General features: G+C 44.7%; 1 protein-coding gene across 2 annotated transcripts in view; it reads left to right on the forward strand.

Moving 5' to 3' along the window:
- Positions 1-5,354: 5,354 nt before the first annotated feature.
- ube2m (ubiquitin conjugating enzyme E2 M) overlaps positions 5,355-18,687 on the forward strand; it is a 66,795-nt gene continuing 53,462 nt past the window's right edge. The window contains exon 1 of one of the 2 annotated variants that reach the window (XM_073034050.1): positions 5,355-5,572. In XM_073034050.1, coding sequence (XP_072890151.1) covers positions 5,398-5,572 — 175 coding nt within the window. In that variant the 5' untranslated portion in view covers positions 5,355-5,397. The remainder of the gene's footprint in view (positions 5,573-18,687) is intronic. The other variant, XM_073034051.1, reaches the window with a different exon arrangement.

The raw sequence follows: 18,687 nt of genomic DNA on the forward strand, positions 1-18,687 counted from the left end.
ACCATGGAGTGACTTCAAATGAAGAAAATGGATGTCCTTGAGTGGCCCAATCGGAGTCCTGACCTTAAGCTGACTGGACACCTCTGGTAAGACCTCAAGGTTGTCCACTGCTGCTCCCCAGCTAACCTGGCACAGCTTGAGCAATTTTGCGAGGAGGAACGGGCAAATTCTGCTCTGTTACATTGTGCAAAGCTAATAGTGACTTATCCAGAAGGAATACTGACTGTAATAGCGGTGAGAGGTGGTTCAACTGCTAAGTAGTGAGCAAAAGTGGATGACATTTCAGGTTTAGAATTTTTAGTTTTTCATGCTTTATCATTTTCCCTGTTTTGGGGGTTCAACTGTAAAAAAGAGTGATTCACAAATAAAAATTCTTAGTTAAGTTGATTAGAACTCTGGGTTGTAATGCTCATTTATGTAAACAAAATGTTGGGGGCTGAAGGCACTGTAAAGCAGAGATTCTAATACTGACTCTTTGGAAGCATTTATAACTGGTGTATATAGTTTTGGTGTCTGAATAACTGGTGTATATAGTTTTGGTGTCTGAATAACTGGTGTATATAGTTTTGGTGTCTGAATAACTGGTGTATATAGTTTTGGTGTCTGAATAACTGGTGTATATAGTTTTGGTGTCTGAATTGCACAACTCGCATTGGACTGCAACTCAAACTTTAGGTTTGCTTCCCAAAACTAAAATATAAACTTGAAGATTTTGGGAGGGATTTGGTAAATAGGGAGAGGAGATGCATCCAGTTGCCTTTCACTTCCTTGAAGGGGCCTTGTATATAGCCCTGAATTTAACATCTCTTATTTACCAAATTCCTTTTGAACAGTTTCAAACGTGTCTCCCTTGTTTTTCTCTCACATCCTGAGTGTGCCTACCATATTCTGAATGTACTTATTTGGAGATACAACACGGTAACAGGCCTTCCTGGCCCAGTGAATATTCTACTGTCCAATTGTTTATCTCATATTCTAAGAATGTACATGGTACTTTGGGCTGTAACTGGTGCCAAGTTTATTGGAAGGACACCCAATCATATGTACCAAGTTACAGTGGAAAATCATGTTTTGCATGCTGTCCATACACCATTTCACAACATCAGGAAAAGCAGAATTTAGTGTTACAAAGTAATTATGGTGCAGGTAGACAGTAAGGTACAACTTCACAAGGAGGTACTGTTCATAGTAAGGTCAAGAGTCTGTATCGTACAAGAGATCCCTTCAGAAGTCTTATATGAACAGAATAGAAGCTGTGGTTATGCACTTGGAGACACTGTGGAGAGCACTCATTCAGGCTGCATCAGTGTCTGGTATGGGCGGAGGGCTACTGCACAGGGCCGAAAGAAGCTACAGAAAATTGTCAAATTAGCTTCATCTGGGGTACTAGCCTCCGTAGTATCCAAGACATCTTAAAGGATCAGTGTCCTAGAAAGGCGGTGTCCATTATTAATGACCCCCATCACCCAGGACATGCCTTCTTCTCATTGTTACCAGTAGGAAGGAGGTAAAGAAGCCTGAAGACAGACACTCAGCAATTCAGGGAGAGCTTCTTACCCTCTGTCAGCCAATTCCTAAATGGACATTGAACCCATGAACACTACCTCACTTTTATTATTTCTGTTTTTGCACTATTCTTAATTTAACTAATATACTGTACATTTACATTTGCTTATTTTTTCCTGTATTATCATGTATTAAGTTAACATAATTTCAAGACGTTTGCCAGTGATATTATACCTGATTCTGATTCTGGTAGTACATGCCTTCGGTTGTTAGTTTCTTCTACCTGATTAAAAATTCCATTGATAAAAATTCGGGAGATCAATGCTCATGATGAATTCATTAGACCTCTGAGGTAGTAGGAAACACCTACCCCTTAGTTGGGGCACCAATGTGGTTGGACCAGGTCAAGCCATTGGTGAGGTTTACACCAAAGGACTTGAACTGGATTTGATTGGATCTCTCAGCACAAGTGCATCTTTCATATTCTGTGCTAGTTGGGATAAAAATAGCAAGATAGGACAGATGTATATGTGGCTAAAAGGGAGAATTTTATACACTTGAATCATTAAGTTTATTTCAGGGGCAAGTGGAACACATAGAAGGAGGAAAGTTGCACCTAAACTGGAAGAAAGTCAAGATTACAGTTTCCTGAAAGTAACAACACAGACTGAACAGATAGTACAGCACAGAACTTGGCCCACAATGTTGTGCTAAATCAATTAAATTAGGAATCAAATGGCCAACTAAACTTAATCTCTTCAGCCTACAGAAATGTCCATAGTCTTCCATTTTCCTCACATGCATTTGCCCATTTTTTAATCGTCTCCTAAAAGTCCATAATTACCCCCTTTCACCTTAAAGCATACCCACTGGTATTAGATATTTCAAACCTAAGAGAAAGATGCTGTCTGTCTGCTCTGTCTATGCTTCTCATAATCTTATACACCTCTATCAGATCTCCCCTCAGCCTCCACCACTCCAGAGAAAACAACCCAAGTTTTTCTAACCTCTCATTATAGCACGTGCTCTCTAACCAGGTCACATCCTGCTAAACCTCTTCTGCACCCTTTCCAAAGCCTTGACATCATTTCTGTAATGGGACAACTAGAACTATACGCCAGACTAGAGTTTTATAAAGCTGCAACATAACTTCCTGACTTTTGAACTCAACGCCTTGACTAATAAAGGCAAACATAAAGATATGCCTGCTTAACCTTCCTTTCAACCTGTTCAGCCATTTTCAGGGAGCAATGAACATGGACACAAAGATCCCTTTGCTCATCAACACTTAAGTGTACTGCCTCTTTGCATTTTACCAACCAAGGTGCAACACTTCACATTTGGCTGGGTTAAACTCCGTTTGCCATTTCTCTGCCCACAGCTGCAACTGATCTATATCCCATTGTATTCTTTGCCAGTCTTCTACGCTATCCATGGCACCACCAATCTTAGTATCATCTGCAAACTTACTAACCCACCTCTCTATATTTTCATCCAGGTCATTTATATACATCACTAACAGCAGAGTCCCAGAACAGATCCCTGTGTATCCACTAATGACAGACCTCCAGCTAGAATAAGTCCCTCCAATCACTACCCTTTGTCCTTCATGGGCAAGTCGTTTCTGAGTCATGTTTCTTCTGCATCTTAATCTTCTGGTTGAGCGTCTCCTGAAGGACCTTAACAAACTCCTTACTAAAATCCATCTAGACAACATCCACAGCTCTACTTTCATCGATCATCCTTGTTAAAAAACTCAAATCAGGTTCGTAAGACTGGATTTGCCCCACACAAAACCAAGCTGGCTCTCCCTAATTAGGCCATCTCCCCATGTACTGAAAGATGGGGTGGTAAAGGAGACAGTGTCATTTTGGCTTGGAATATAAAAATGGGACAGAACTTTACAAAACTCTGGTTTGTCTGGATTTAGATAATTGTGTTCAGGGCTGGTCATCACACTATAGGAAGGATGTGATAGTGTTGGAGAGAGTGCAGAAGAGATTCACCAGGGTGTTGCCTGGATTGAAGGACCTTATTTAAAAGGAGAGATGAGATAGCTTGAGTTTGCTATCCCTGGGGTGAAGTAAGCGGGGGAGTGACTCAATAGTCCACAAATTTGTAAGTGGTACAGGCAGGATAGTTGGAATCCTTTGTGCCATTGTAAAGGCATCAAGTAGAAGAGTGCACAGATTTAAGGTGGGAGGAAGGCGTCTTGAAGGAAAGTTTTCTCACACAAAATGCTTCATAGCGAGAACATGCGATATTGGGATCAGATACAATCACGAGGTTTATAAGAGGTTTAGACGAGCGCTTGAATGGGCATGGCAAAGGAGGGTGTAAGCAAATGGGATTAGTGTAGATGGACATGGTGGACTGAGGGCCTGTTTCTGTGCTGTACCACTCTAGACTATATTCTTACGGTTTCTCACTCTCTGCGTCTCCTATATTCAATCTCTTTCACCGTCCAAGTGAATCCTCATGCTCTGAACAACTTCCTGAATTTTCGACTTCCTTAATATTTATCCAAGATACTTCGAGGGCCACACCTAGGTGTCACGCCTGCCTTGAGCCGACTGTCTCCTACAACTTGTGCGGCTTTGAGACCCCTGTGCTATCATATCCTAACTGCCTCCCTGACACTGCTGAGGGAGCTCCCAGCCTCCAGCAGGAAGAATTGCACCCAGACAGTTAAGTACACATCAGCCTCCCTGACCCAGAGGGCCCACTCCTTTATACCGGTAACTATACCCCTGCCTATGCCACCAACCCCATCATCAAATTTGCAGACGACACCAGTGATTGGATTAATCACAACTAACAATGGAACAGCAGGTGCGGAAATTGAATAGTGCAATAATCATAACCTTTCACATTTTAAAAAAAACCAAAGAAATGATTATAAATGTGTGGAAATCAAGAAGTTTGAACAAGCTCCACTACGCATAAATGGTGAAGCAGTGAAAAGGGTCTCCAGTTTTAAGTTCTCGAAAGTGAACATCACAGAGGAGTTCTTTTGGACCACCAACACCTTGAAAGTAGGGAAGGCACAATAGTGCCTCTGCTATGTTAGTTTAAAGAAAGCAAATCTGCGCCCCCATCCCCAGGCTTCTGGTAAACCTTTATCGATGTATAAATGAGAGTGCAACGACCCTCTGCGTGATGGTATAGTACACTATCTGCAACAAAATCGACCAAAGAGCACTTCGAGTGATCGGACTGCACAGAACGTCACTGGAACACTGATGCACCATCAATAACTCTCTCAGACGTGACGTCGAGATATCGGCTTTTATTGACTAGAAGAAAGAATAAGAAGTAGTTGACCACCATGCTACATCCTGGAGAATGAGGACAGGGCTCAGACCTCAATCGCCTTTATACCGGGGCTTGTGGGAGGAGCCACAGGAGCAGTCAGCAGGGGGCGTGTCTAGACAGGTATATGTAGTTCACCACAAGCACAACTACCCGATATGGAAAAATTCTCGATGTCTACGGCGGGCTTGCAAAATCGTGATGGACTCACCCCACCCCAGTGATCACCTGTTCAATCTCCTGCCATCCGACAGGAGCGTCTCTGCACGGACGTTCGGACCGAAAAACTGTTTCTCCCCGGGTCTGTCGCGCAACTGAACAATGCCTCATTTAGAGTTGCTTGTTTTTAATTCAGTTGTAACTTAGAGATGTCATTCTAAGTAAATCAGGCGTTTCTATGAACAATTTAGTGTGTTTTTATGCTGCCTTTGGACCGAATGGAGTAGCAATGTAATCTTGTCCTAATCAATTGATAATAGGGCTCGAACTGGGGCAGATTTTGATGCAGACAGACACCCAGCCGATGCTCCGCCCCTCCGCCGGCCTAACCCCTGACCCCGCTCCCATGCTGCTCTGCGCATGTGTCCGGCCCGAGCGGCGGCTCCGACTCTCGGTTCCCGGTTCCCGGCCCCGCTGCCCCGCATCATGATCAAGCTCTTCTCGCTCAAGCAGCAGAAGAAAGAAGAAGACGCCGCCGGAGCCACCAAGAGCGGCACCAAGAAGGCGTCAGCCGCGCAGCTCCGCATCCAGAAAGGTAAAGGTGAAGCCTGGGTAGGCCGCGCCGGCAGCCTCGGCCTCGAGTTACGGCTGGTGGGGCGGAGGGAGCTCGGGGAGGAGTCGAGGGTCCCGGGAACGACCACGAACAGGGTCCGAAACTGTCAGTTAACACCCTCCTCACCCTCAACCGCAGCTCACATACAGCCTCCCTAAGGGTGGGAACAGAGGGAGTGGATTGACCCCCCAACCTCTTCCCTCACCCCACCCACTCCTTCCCCAACCTACCCACACCCGCCCCAACCCCCTCCTCACCCAAGCTCTCACCTCACCCCAACCTGCTGCATTCCCACTTCCCCAAACACCACCTCTACAATGTTCCCTCTGCCCAACAACCCTCCACTCTCATTCCCCAACCCCCCCTTCCCCAGTATATCGTCTACGTTTCCTGAGATCTTTCCACACCTACCCACTCGCTTCCTGTAGCCCCTTCACACAAGTGCTGCTTCACTCAGCCTTACCTCCCCACCAGAGCCTTCTGCTACTTCACACTCCCCTTGCGTCTCCCAGCACCACCCCCTCACCATCTGGCCCCACTGCCCACTCATTAATTCGTTGAATAGCATAATAGTTTGATGTAAATAATTTAGATATATGCATAGGAGGGGGGGGTCTAGTTAATGTTTCCTTATGTGATATTGACTGCTTTAATACTCCATTGTGATTAGTAAATCTCTCACTGCCCAAATATCCATTGTTCTTATGTTGTTTCTATCAGCTGGTCGGTTGTTTGGATCTGTCTTGCCAATCTGTGTTTGTCATCCATCCAAACGTATGTGAGCTCACTTGATAAGCTTTATGTGTGTGATTCTCTCCTTGGTTGATATCTGTGTGTGCATGTACATCTTCCCAGCTGATTTCAGAGTCCTTTTATTTGAACCCTCTCCTAACCTTGCCAGCTGCTAGCACTCCTGCCTTTTGCACCTTTAAACAGTGGCTCTAAGGATGGTGGTGAGACCTCCTGAGCATATAATATCCAGCATTTCCAGGTCATTGTCTGTGGATTGTTGGGTCGGTTATGTGAATGTCCGTGACTATGAGGTTCATATTTCTCTATTAAGCTGCCGTGGTACGTGAGCAATGTGTATACTTGATTTGTGTATTTAATTCATCTCAAGTGGCCAACTTCACGTCACGTGAAGTAACTATGCAGAGCAGTATCTTGTCCTAGAATCAATAATCTAAATATATTATAAATTCACTGCCGAGTATCTAATATTTCACAGGCCTGGATGAATGGTTGGCATCGTTGGGCATGCAGTAAATTGGATTACAAGGTAAAACTGAGGAATTTATAGTTTTGTAATACCCATTTGAAGGCTCAGGCATTTTGGTCCATTCTATGTCAGTTTTGCACAGTATATGGAGAAAGATGTTCTTGTGAAGTGGATTTTGCTGACAACCAGTATTTGTCCATTAGCAAGTGTCCGAAGTTTATTAAGACTAGTATACAGAATGCACGATAGCCATTGGGAGGAAGGGAGACAGGAAATGTGAGTCATTGGTCGTGATGGAGTGGTATGCCGAGAAGACATCAAAGCACAGAAAAATGTTACTCAGCAGGTCGGGCAGCACCTAAAGAGGGAAATGAACAATCAGAGCTGAAAGGAGGAGGACAGAAGCGGGAATAAAAGGGTAGGGAGAGGATGAGAAACACGAGTTGGCAGGTGATTGGTGAGGGGGGAAGGGGGTAAGGGGAAACAGGAGAGGTGGTGAGGGACGCATAGCAATTAGCATATTTGCAGGAATAAGTGCCAGGAGGTTGATCAGTGGGCGAGTCATGTAGACAAGCAAGTCACATTGAGAACAATCCCTGCGGAAAGTGGGGGGAAGATACGTGAGGTGGGATCCTGTTGGAGATGGTGGAAATTGCAGAGAATTATGTGTTGGATGCGGAGGCTAGGGCAAGGGGAACCCTATCCCTCTTATGTCAACTTTTTAAACTACTCTAAGATTACTCTAACTCTTCCCTCCTACATTTCCTTCCATTTTCTTACATGGATTGCCTAAGAGTTTCTTAAATGTTCCTAACATATCTGCATCGATCATCACCTCTGGCAGGATGTTCTGTGCATCCACCACTCTCTGTGTAAAAGAACTTAACCCTGACTCCTCCCCCCCCAATACTTCTCTCCAATCACTTTAAAGTTATGCCTGCTCATCATCTTGTACACCTCTGTCAAGTCAAGGTACAGTTGAAGAAAAAGTTTGTGAATTCTTTGCAATTACTTGGTTTTCTGTATAAAATACTCACAAAATGTGGTCTGTTCTTCATCTTATTCACAATAATAGATAAGCTCAATCTGCCTAATAATAACACACAAACAATTGTCTTTATTGAACACATTGTTTAATCATTCACAGTCTAGGCTGGAGAAAGTATGTGAACCCTTGTTTTTAATAACTAGTCGAACCTCCTTTAATAGCAGTACCCTCCACCAATGTTTTTTGTTGTTGCTGATCAGACTTGCACAATGGCGAGGAGGAATTTTCAACCATTTCTCCAAATAAAAATGTTTCAGTTCATCAGTATTTCTGAGATACCTTGCATGAACAGCCCTCTTCAGGTCATGCCACAGCATCTCAATTGGGCTTAGGTCTGGAGTCTGACTTAGTCATTCCAAAATACACATTTTCTTCTTTAAACCATTCTTTTGTTGATTTACTCTTGTGTTTCAGATCATTTTCTTACTGCATCATCCAACTTCTGTTATGCTTGGTGATGGACCGCAACCCGGATATTATCCTGTAAAGTGAATTGATACAATTTTGAATTCGTTGTTTCCTCAACAATTCCAAGTTGTCCAGGCCCTGAGGCAGTAAATCACATTGCTCCTTCCACCATGCTTCACAGTTGGGATGAGGTTCTAGTCTTTTCCCTCCAAACTTCTGCCAAGAAGTTCAACTTCTGTGTCATCTGTCCACACAGCTTGTCCCAGAAGCATTGTGGAACATCCAGGTGGTCTTTTGCAAATGTGCAGTGATTTTTCTTTTGGAGAGCAGTGGTTTCCTTTGTGGTGTCCTTCCATGAACACCATTCTTGTTCAGTTTTTTGAAGTAGTGGACACATGAACAGAGACTTAAGCAAGTTCTAGAGATTTCTGCAGGTCTGTTACCCTTGGGTTCTTTTTCTTCACCTCCTTCAGCGTTGCACATTGTGCTCTTGGTGTGATCTTTGCAGGACACCCACTCCTGGGGTAAGTGGCAAGAGTACAGAGTTTCCTCCATCTGTAGAAGTTTCTCTTCCTATGGACTGAATGTCTAAAGACATTCAGGTCTTTAGAAATGCTTTTGCAGCCTCAATGCTTCTGTACAATTCTTCTTCTAAGGTCCTCTGAAAGTTGGTGGTGATCAAGGCATGGTGCACATAAACAGATCTTTCTTGAGAAGAGCAGGCTGTGTCTCTGACCTTTGTGTGTCTTTTTTATAGGGCAGCTCACCTCTACAACCCACACCTCCAATCTCATCTCATTGATTGGAACCTCTGACTCCAGATAGCTTTTGTAGTAGAACTTACCCCAGAGGTTCACATACTTTTTTGAACCTGGACTGTGATTGTTTAAATGGTGTACTCAATATTGCTTTTGTGTTAATAGTTTAGGCAGATTGTGTTATTGTTATTGTATTATTGTGACGGCTGAAGATCAGACCACATTTCATTAGTAATTAATGCAGAAAACCAGGTAGTTGCAAAGGGTTCACAAACTTTTTCTTGCAACTGTAGCTGTGGCATCAGTGGATAATCTTCCTTGAGAAAGGGGAGAGGGGTGTTGGAGATGGACCAAGTGAATTTGAGGGTGTCGTGGTTACTTGAAATGACCAGGAGACGCAGACGATCCTTCGAGAAGTTTAAACCTTTATTTGCAAACAAAGGCTGAGGCAATCAATGAACTTGTCACCGAAAGCCCGCCCAGCTCCGGTGTACAGCATTCTTTATAGTAATTTCTTATCTTGATTACATTTCGTTTTTATCAGCATACCCAATCATTCTTTAGTTGCATATCATCTATACATTAACTAATCAATCGCTCTTGCCTAGCTCTCGGTGCGCCACCAGTATTTCTTTCCAGTTCACATCTTGGGCCTCATTCCTGGCCACGGTTGTTTCTCAGTCAGCCTCCTTAACCTCCCTCACATTCCATTTCCTGTTCATAGCATCCTGTCTGCCACTGTTATCTCTGCATAAGCCAGTCTATTATATAATATATGGGGTACATTTCAGCTAATTAGTGCTGCTGAGGATAAACAGATGTTCTGTAACTGCCCTGGCATGTAGCTAAGAGAATACAAGGTATCTAGTAAAACAATACAGAGTAAAATGTATCTAGTAAAAGAATACAGAGTAATATTCAGTACCTAGGAGTGATTACGTAGTATAGTAAATAGCTAGTACATATTGATTACATTTCAGGTATATATTTCTCAATATAATCCCCCCTTTGAGACCCAGAGGGTCTCACACAGAAAGAGAACACAGGAAGAGTCCGTGCACAAAAGCCAAAGTAAAGTCCAGTATTTAATCCCAAATTTGGGTCAACTACAATTTCCGTACTCGGAACTCAAAATGATCTCTCTCTGTTACCCTAGACTGCTGAACCAAAAACCTGTCCCTCCGTAGCTGAGACAGGGAAAAAAAAGACTCAGACGCCTTTACAGACCAGTGTCCACATCATTAGCACCCTCCAGTCCACTTGATGCGTCGCGCAGACTGTAGCAGTACATCATTGGTTTTTCTCCTTGTCTGGGGTCAGATTCAACAATTTCCAGGAGCATCGGGAATCGTTTTGCTGCCGCACACACTATCAAAGAAGAAAACAACACAGAATAATCGCACAGCTTATCAACACAACACCTGCAGCTATCGCCATTTTGGTCAGCCACACACCCCATCCCCCTAGTCTGCTTTCTAACCAGTCAAACCACTGATGTCCAAATCCTGCATTCTGTTTGACCTCCTTCCGCAAATTCTTTAGTTTATTCATTGCTCTGGTGAAAGACCCTTCTGGGCTGGTATTGTTCGGTATGAAAGTGCAGCATTGTTCTCCAAACATCACACACACACCCCCTTTTGTCTGTTTTGCCATGCCATCCTGCTAGTTGCATCCAGCTGTTGCCCTAAAGCCTCCAGCGCATCATCGGTGTAGTTGATGAACCTCTGTTGATTGTAGTATATATAATTTATCCATTCAACATTTTTGCTTACCCCTGTCACAGGTATGAGTGCTTCCCAGCCTGCAGCAATCTCATTCCGTGCCTTGAATTCGTTAGGTATACCTCTCGGCTGTCCTATACAGTCAATTCCGGATTGTCGGGTCAGGTTCATATTTTCTCTTCTGCCTTAGCAGTGTCCGCTGCTCAGGGATGTCAACGTTGGACTGTATAACTTCCTGAAGCAGCATGACACGCGTGCATGTTCCCGCCCAATCAAGGGGGAGCGTAGATCTCAGACCTCTCTCCTGTCCACACAGCCACCAGGTGTCTGCTAATGGGATAGTCTGAGTGTCCAATGCACCCTCAGGAGGAGGGGTACCCGTTACGTGTTTTTTTTACCTGGGGTTACATCCCACGTCTGAGTGCAGTTGCCTTGGAAGTGGCCAACCGGGCGAGTGCCCACCTGCATGAAGCATTCATAACTCAGATGGTCCTGCATTATAAGTTGTTCCTTCGTAGGTGTTTGGCTTTTATTTATAGCTCAGGGTCTGCTATAATTACAGTGATAGGCAAGCTTGTCTTGGTCAAACTGTGAGGACGCCTGATATAACATACACCAATATGGGCACATTGGTGCATTGTTCAGACAGTTTCGATAACAGGGATCCATGTTAACATAAATTCTCATGTAACAAGCCCTAGCCCTGACTGGACCAGGACATCGTAGCTCGCATCGCTCCCGGTGCTCCCTTCGCCACTGCGCACAAGTGGAAGAATTATAAGGCATGGGAACTACATGCTGCGCAGGGGTTGCCCTTGAGCACAGGTAGCAATTCTGTCTTCCCATCGTGCTTGCTGTATACATTGCCCTTTGGTACCATGTGTTCTCTTGTCGTGGCAAAACGGTGTGTGTGTTACTTCTCTTATTGGGATTGGTCAGATTGGTCCTTCCCCTTGGACGGTCTCTGGCTCTTTATGTTTTTCCTGTGTATAGATAGACTTATGTATCATAGTTAGTTGCCGCATGTATTGTCTTAGCTCAAGTTCCAATTGCTCTAAACTGGGTCCCTTATATGGTTCTCTCCATTGAGGCACTGGCATGGGTCTTCCAGTTAGCATCTCATGTGGTGTTAGGCATGTTACTCGATTAGTCTGCATGCGGTAACTCATTAATGCTAACGGTAATGCATCAACCCAGTTAAGTCTAGTCTCTGCACAAATTTTGTTCAGTTTGGCTTTCAGGGTGCTATTAATTCTTTCCACCATGCCCTGTGACTGTGGGTGGTACACACATCCAAATCTTTGCTTTATTTTTAGTACCTTTAATACCAACTTGACCACCTTTTGGATGAAGGCTGAATCGTTGTCCGAGCTAATCTCCGTAGGTATTCCAAATCTTGGGATCACTTCGTTTGTCAGGAACTTTACCACTGTTCCTGCTCCTTGATCCTTCGAGGACACCGCTTCTACCCACCTGCTGAACCTGTCAATTACAACCAGAATGTATCTTTTCCCTCTTACCGTCTTTATCATGTCTACATAGTCAATCACCAGATGTCGAAATAGTCCTTCGGGCACGGGTATGTGGCCTATTGGGGTTGTAATCCCCTTTCAAACATTGTTCTGTGCGCAAACCTCGCATTGTGCTAAAACATAGTCTACTGAAGCCTGTAAGTAAGGTGACCAAAACCCATCCTTTTTTATTCTCCTTACTACTTACCCCCTTGCACAATGGTCCACTCCATGTGCTTCTGAGATTAAGATGGTCAACAAAGGAGTAGGTGCTACCCACAAACCATCCTCCGTGCTCCACAGGCCTTCTGGGTTCTGCTTGACCCCCCTTCGCCTCCACATCGTCTGTTCTGCCAACGTTGCCCTACCTTGCATTTCAACCAGGTTCTCTATCATGGGTTCCGGCTCTAGGCTTACCTGGGGTGCAATAACAGCCGATGTACAGCTTTCCTGGCTGCTTTGTCTGCAGCTTGATTTCCTTTGGTTATCACATCATTCCCTTTCTTATGTGCTTGGCATTTCACTATAGCCAGTGCTTGGGGTTTCATAAGTGCCTTTATTAAGTCTGAAATTTGCTGTCAATGCTGTCTCCATTACTTTTCCTAAAACCTCTCTGTTTCCACACTGCCCCAAACAGATGACGTACCACATGGGCATATGCCGAATCAGTGTAAATGTCTACTTTCTCACCTTCCATCATCTCACATGCTGCTGTCAAAGCCTTGAGTTCTGCTAGTTGAGCGGAGCACGGTTGTGGACAAGCTTCCACTCTGATGGTCTTGAAGCTTGACTGATCCTGCTGTACTACTGAGAAACCTGCATGATTCCCATCATAATCCCTATAGCAAGAACCATCTACAAACAAAACCTTTTTATCTGAATCCTCTAGTGGCTCTGACCGTAAATCTGCTCTCAGTTTGGCAAATGTCATTGTTTTCCCTGCACAATCATGGGGTTCTCCTTCGCAGCTCAAAGGGACATAATCGGCTATGTTGTTGGTGGTACATCTTTGTATGGTTACATCTGGAAGTGTCAGCAGCATCTGGTACGCTGCTATCCTGGCTGGTGTTAGCACAAATTTCCCTCTATCCAGCAATTCTGCTACCTTGTGGTGCGTGTATAGAATCACCCATAGTTACAGATGATGCCTTCTCATACGCATAGTACAGTGCTGCCGATTCCTGATAACAAGGTGGATACCCCTGGGCCACCTCGTCCAGTTTTGCACTGTAGTATGCTATTGGCTGCTTCGCTTTCCCTGTACCTATCTCTTGTGTCAACACTGCTGCGGCATAGCCTTCCTGTCGATTAGATACATACAGATGGAAAGTCTTTTCATAGTTGGGCAAAGTTAATGCCGGGGCTGACTGCAATTCCTGTTTAATAGTGTTGAAGGCTATCTCCGCCTCCTCATTCCACTGCAGGCTAGTTCTCAAGTTGGTATGGCCTGCTTCCTTCATTATCTTCCTCAGTGGTGCTACAATCTCAGCATATTCTCCAATCCCGTCTGAGCTATATCCTGTCATTCCCAGAAACGTCATCATCTGCCATACTGTCTGGGGCTTTGGAGCCTTCGTTGTCGCCTCAATCTGACTCGGTGCTACTGCCTTCACACATCTAGATACCATCCTCCCTAAGTATTCCACCTGCTGCTTGCAAAATTACAGCTTTTTCTTAGACACTTTATGTCCTCCATACGCCAGTTTCTCTAAAAGAGTCATAGTATCCTGTTCACACTGCTCCTCACTTTCAGAGCAAATCAACAAATCATCCACATACTGTATCAGTGTACTTTCCAGCGAAATGCCATCCAAATCTGCTTTCAATACTTGGTTTAAAAACATGTGGTGAATGCTAAATCCTTGTGGCATTCTAGTGTAGGTGTACTGGTTGCTTTTGTATGTAAATGCAAACAAATACTGACACTGTTCGGCTAAGGGAATGCTGAAGAAAGCCGAACACAAATCAATCACTGAAAAGTAGCTCGCTTCTGGCGGGATATTAGTCAGCAGCGTGTGTGGATTTGGGACCACTGCTGCCAAATCCTCCACTACCTCATTCACTGCTCGTAAGTCATGCACCAGTCTCCACTTAGACTTGTCAGCTTTTGGGAAAGGCAACAGCGGAGTTTTGTAGGGGCTGTTTACCCTCTTAAGTACTCCTGCCTCTAACAGTCCTTGTATTGTCGGTGCTATACCTTCTTCTGCTTCCGGTCTTAAGGGATATTGTGGTCTCCTAGGTGGAACTGCTCCTTTCTTTAACCTTACCTCTACTGGACTGGCTGTTTTTATTTTCCCCACGTCCATGTCATGTTGCAACCACAGAATAGATGGCAACTTGTCCAACCTTTTATCTTTCTGTTGGCCCTCTACCTTCCCCAACAATGGCATGTGTGGCTGAGGAGTTACTTCGACCTCCTTCATAGTTCCTGTCACATCTGTGTTTACCCCTATCTTAACGTAGTTGTTGTCTCCAGATATCCATACCTCAGGCATAACTTTTCTCCAAACCGTTACGGTGCTTACCTGCTTTACTAGGGGTCCTAGGTCTTTAGACTGGTATCCCTCATTTACCAGCAGGGTTATGTTGGGTACATCTTCCGGTATCCTGTACCATTTCTCCAAAAAGGTATTCCACCTGACTTGCAGGGCTGCCCCCTGCTTCCCAATTACCATAGCTTCTCCTTTCAGGTGTCGGATATCTGTCCTCAGGTTCCATCTCTCCTCTACCTCCTTAATCTGAGTCTCATCAAAAATTACAATACAATGTAACTCAGATTTGGGCGCTACAGCCTCAGGTAATATGGCCTGCACACCCGGTTTCCACTTTTCCTAGGTATCCCAGATCTGATCTTCTATGTCCCCTATCCAAAAAACATCGGCTCTCTTAGCCTCCCTAACTACTAGCTGAGCATCTGTTCTTTCCACGCTCAGCCCGTTCCTAGTACATTCTAATTTTAATTCCAGTTTCAATAAAGCATCTCTGCCTAACAAATTAATCGGAGTTCCTTTAGATACTAGTACTGGTAAAGCAATTCCTTTATTTCCCATTCTCAAATGCACTGGAGCCGTGCACTGTGTCAACTGTGTTTTCCCCGAGAACCCTACCGTCTTAATAAACTTTCCTGACATGGGAAGGTGAAGGGCATACTGTAGCTGTGCACAAGTGTACGTGGCTCCAGTATCTATCATCATTGGTGTCAGTTGCCCTTCTAACATAACCTGAACCATAGGTTCCTCCTCTGCCTCCCTCGTTATCATTGGGTAATGTCCCTTCCCACTTGAGTTCTCGGGGCACCCCTAATACCTTGCATAGGGGTTTACAGGTCCACTCGGACCCCCGGAAGCCGGCATGTGGCCAAACTGTGGCTCCCTTGCCATCGGTTCCTGCTGATATGAGACGGCCATGGTTTAAATGGGCAGTCTCTCCTCATGTGTCCAGGCTGGCTGCATCCCCAGCATAATCTTTCTATCTCTCTTTCCCCTTGTCTCCTCACCAATCCTCTCTGCCCATAACTCCTCTGCCCCCCTCCTTGGGACTTCCAGTCCTGTCTGGGCTGTTGCTTAAATCTACTCTGTCCCTGATAGGGCATCTGTGGAAATGTTCCTCCGAAGACATTCATTATTGGTATGGGGTTTTCTGGCTCTTGACTGACAGAATGACCGGTTCCTCCATCTAGCGGTGCTTCATTCACTTTAATGGCTGTACTCACACTGGTGGTGGCTGGCAGCATCTTTTTGCTTTTCTCTTTTTCCTTCTTTTTCAATTCTTCGATCTGCATTTGCAATAGGTTTCGTTGCACCTCTTCTTGCTGCTCAGCCAACTTTCGTTTGTCTCTCCGATATTTCTCCACCGCGTGGACTACGTGATCGCTGAATGCTTGTGGGGTCAGCGACGACAGCCCAGCCACTTCCTCCAATTTAGATTTGACTTGCAGAGGCGTTGCATCCAGAATGCTCTGTCGAAACAAGCTATTTTCCACCTTTTGCTCAGTCTCCAGTCTCCACCTTTTCAACTGGTTTTCTACATAGGCTGCTGGGTTTTCAGTGTCTCCCAGTGGTTCCCCCTTTAAAGCTTTGGGGTGCACTCTGGGTGGATAAAGCTTCCTGAGGGCCTGCCATACCCCCTGCCTCACTGGATCAAAACTGACTCCGTTAGTCTTTGGGTTGTCCACGTTCTGTAAGCCAGCCAGTTCCATCAGCTCTTTTAGCTTGGAAGTTCCCATCAATCTTATCAGCAGTGCCTTCAAATCTCCCATAGCCAACAATCGTCCTGTTGTTTCCTCCTCAAAGGCCCTAATACACTTTACTGCCCCCTCGTGCAGACTAGGCAGAGTATTTTTCAGCCCTTCCAGGTCCTGGGATCCCCAAGGTATATACTGTACTTGTCCCGATCCTTTTACTAGCAGTGGCAGCATTTCCTTCTCCCCATTCCATGTAATCAAGCTTCCTTCCTCACCTGATTCTTCATCTATTGCTGGCCCTATTTCTACTGGCTGCCACTCATACCTCCCTGGGGTATACCTTCTCCCTTGCTCCTTCTCTCCTCTAGCCTCTCTTCCATCTCCAATATCTGCCTCTCGGTTCTCTCTTGAGCTTCTTCCAAACTCTCGTCTCCTACCTTCCTCCAACTTCCTCTCAACTCACTCTGTTCTTGCCTTCTAGATGATTCCCGTTCCCTTCTAGTCGGTCCGTCTCTACAGTATAGCCATAATCCCTCTTCTCTCTTAGCTGCTGTAGCCTTTCAACTTCTCTTTCCATCTCCCTTCTTTCCTGTTCCATCCTTATCCTTTCTTCCTCTATCTCGTTCCTCAGCACCTCTCTCACCCTCTCATATTTCCTTCTTTCCTCCTCAGGATCCCAGACCTCTACTTCCCCCAAAGGCTTACTGTTCCCGATATCATGGGGCACTGCTGAAGTGTTCCCTGTTCATAATAGGGAGGGGGTCTTTTTACTACTTTTAAATCCGGGTATGGAGCTGAAGCCAGGTTTCTGTTAGGTTTTTCCTCTCCCTCATCCGACTGTTTTTCCCTGTTTCCTTGCGTCTTTGTCGTCTATTATCAATATCCTGCCTGTCTTTCTCAATCTCTCTCCCTCCATCCTAAAAAATTTCAATACTTCCATCTCCTGCTCTCTTCTTTCCTCCCTTTTCTTGGACTTATCGTTTGGTTTATGATTTTTAATTAGTGCTTCCATCTCTTCACACAAACTTTAATCGAATGTTCCTTCTTTTGGCCATTTCGTGCGTAGGTTTTTGGTTCTTTTTTTCCCATTTCTCTGAAATTGCAGGGATCTCGACTCTACTTACCGGAAATTTCTTGCACAGTATGTCTACTGCTGTTCCTTTTTCTTCCACCATGTTATTTTCTTCTTCTCTTGGGTATTATTATTTTTTTTTTAAAAAAGTCTCACAGCTCAAATACTTCCCTTATCCTATCTCTACGCCTAGCCCTACAGTCTATTCTACCAGTGTTCAAGCAATTTATCAAACTCTTCTTACCTTCTATTTTGTTCTGCCCGAGCAGTCCCCAACCTAGGGCGGTATCCACAGAACTTTCTCCTCACTGTCCCTGCCCATTCAGCACTTAGTTTCGTACGAAGCGGTATCCAACAACAACACCACGTGGAATTTTTCTCTACTCAACTTTTTATTACCTTATTTGTACTTGCCCTCACTGTAGTGTTCTCGATCAATCCTCTGAGCTTCCTGTCATCCCCCAATTCTGCCAGATTCTTTGGATCGGAGAGACCCTTCGGCAGTTGCTACACACCTCTGAGTCCCTGAGACCCCCAAAACCAACAGAATTTTAGTCCAAATTGTCGCAAAAAGCGCTTACCTTTTTTCTGGGTGCACCCGTAATTCTGTTAGCTCTGTGAGGGCTCCCAAGGGACCGGGAAGCGGCCTCAACTCGCCGAATCCTTTTTACGGGTCTCTTTCTGATCCTGTTCAGAACACCAATTTTGTCGTGGTTACTTGAAATGACCAGGAGACGCAGACAATCCTTCGAGAAGTTTAAACCTTTATTTGCAAACAAAGGCTGAGGCAATCAATGAACTTGTCACCGAAAGCCCACCCGAGCTCCGGTGTACAGCATTCTTTATAGTAATTTCTTATCTTGATTACATTTCGGTTTTATCAGCATACCCAATCATTCTTTAGTTGCATATCATCTATACATTAACTAATCAATCGCTCTTGCCTAGCTCTCGGTGCGCCACCAGTATTTCTTTCCAGTTCACATCTTGGGCCTCATTCCTGGCCACGGTTGTTTCTCAGTCAGCCTCCCTTAATCTCCCTCACATTCCATTTCCTGTTCATAGCATCCTGTCTGCCACTGTTATCTCTGCATAAACCAGTCTATTATATAATATATGGGGTACATTTCAGCTAATTAGTGCTGCTAAGGATAAACAGATGTTCTGTAACTGCCCT

The sequence above is a fragment of the Hemitrygon akajei genome, chromosome 31 (assembly GCF_048418815.1).
Source record: "Hemitrygon akajei chromosome 31, sHemAka1.3, whole genome shotgun sequence".
NCBI classification, from domain to species: domain Eukaryota; kingdom Metazoa; phylum Chordata; class Chondrichthyes; order Myliobatiformes; family Dasyatidae; genus Hemitrygon; species Hemitrygon akajei.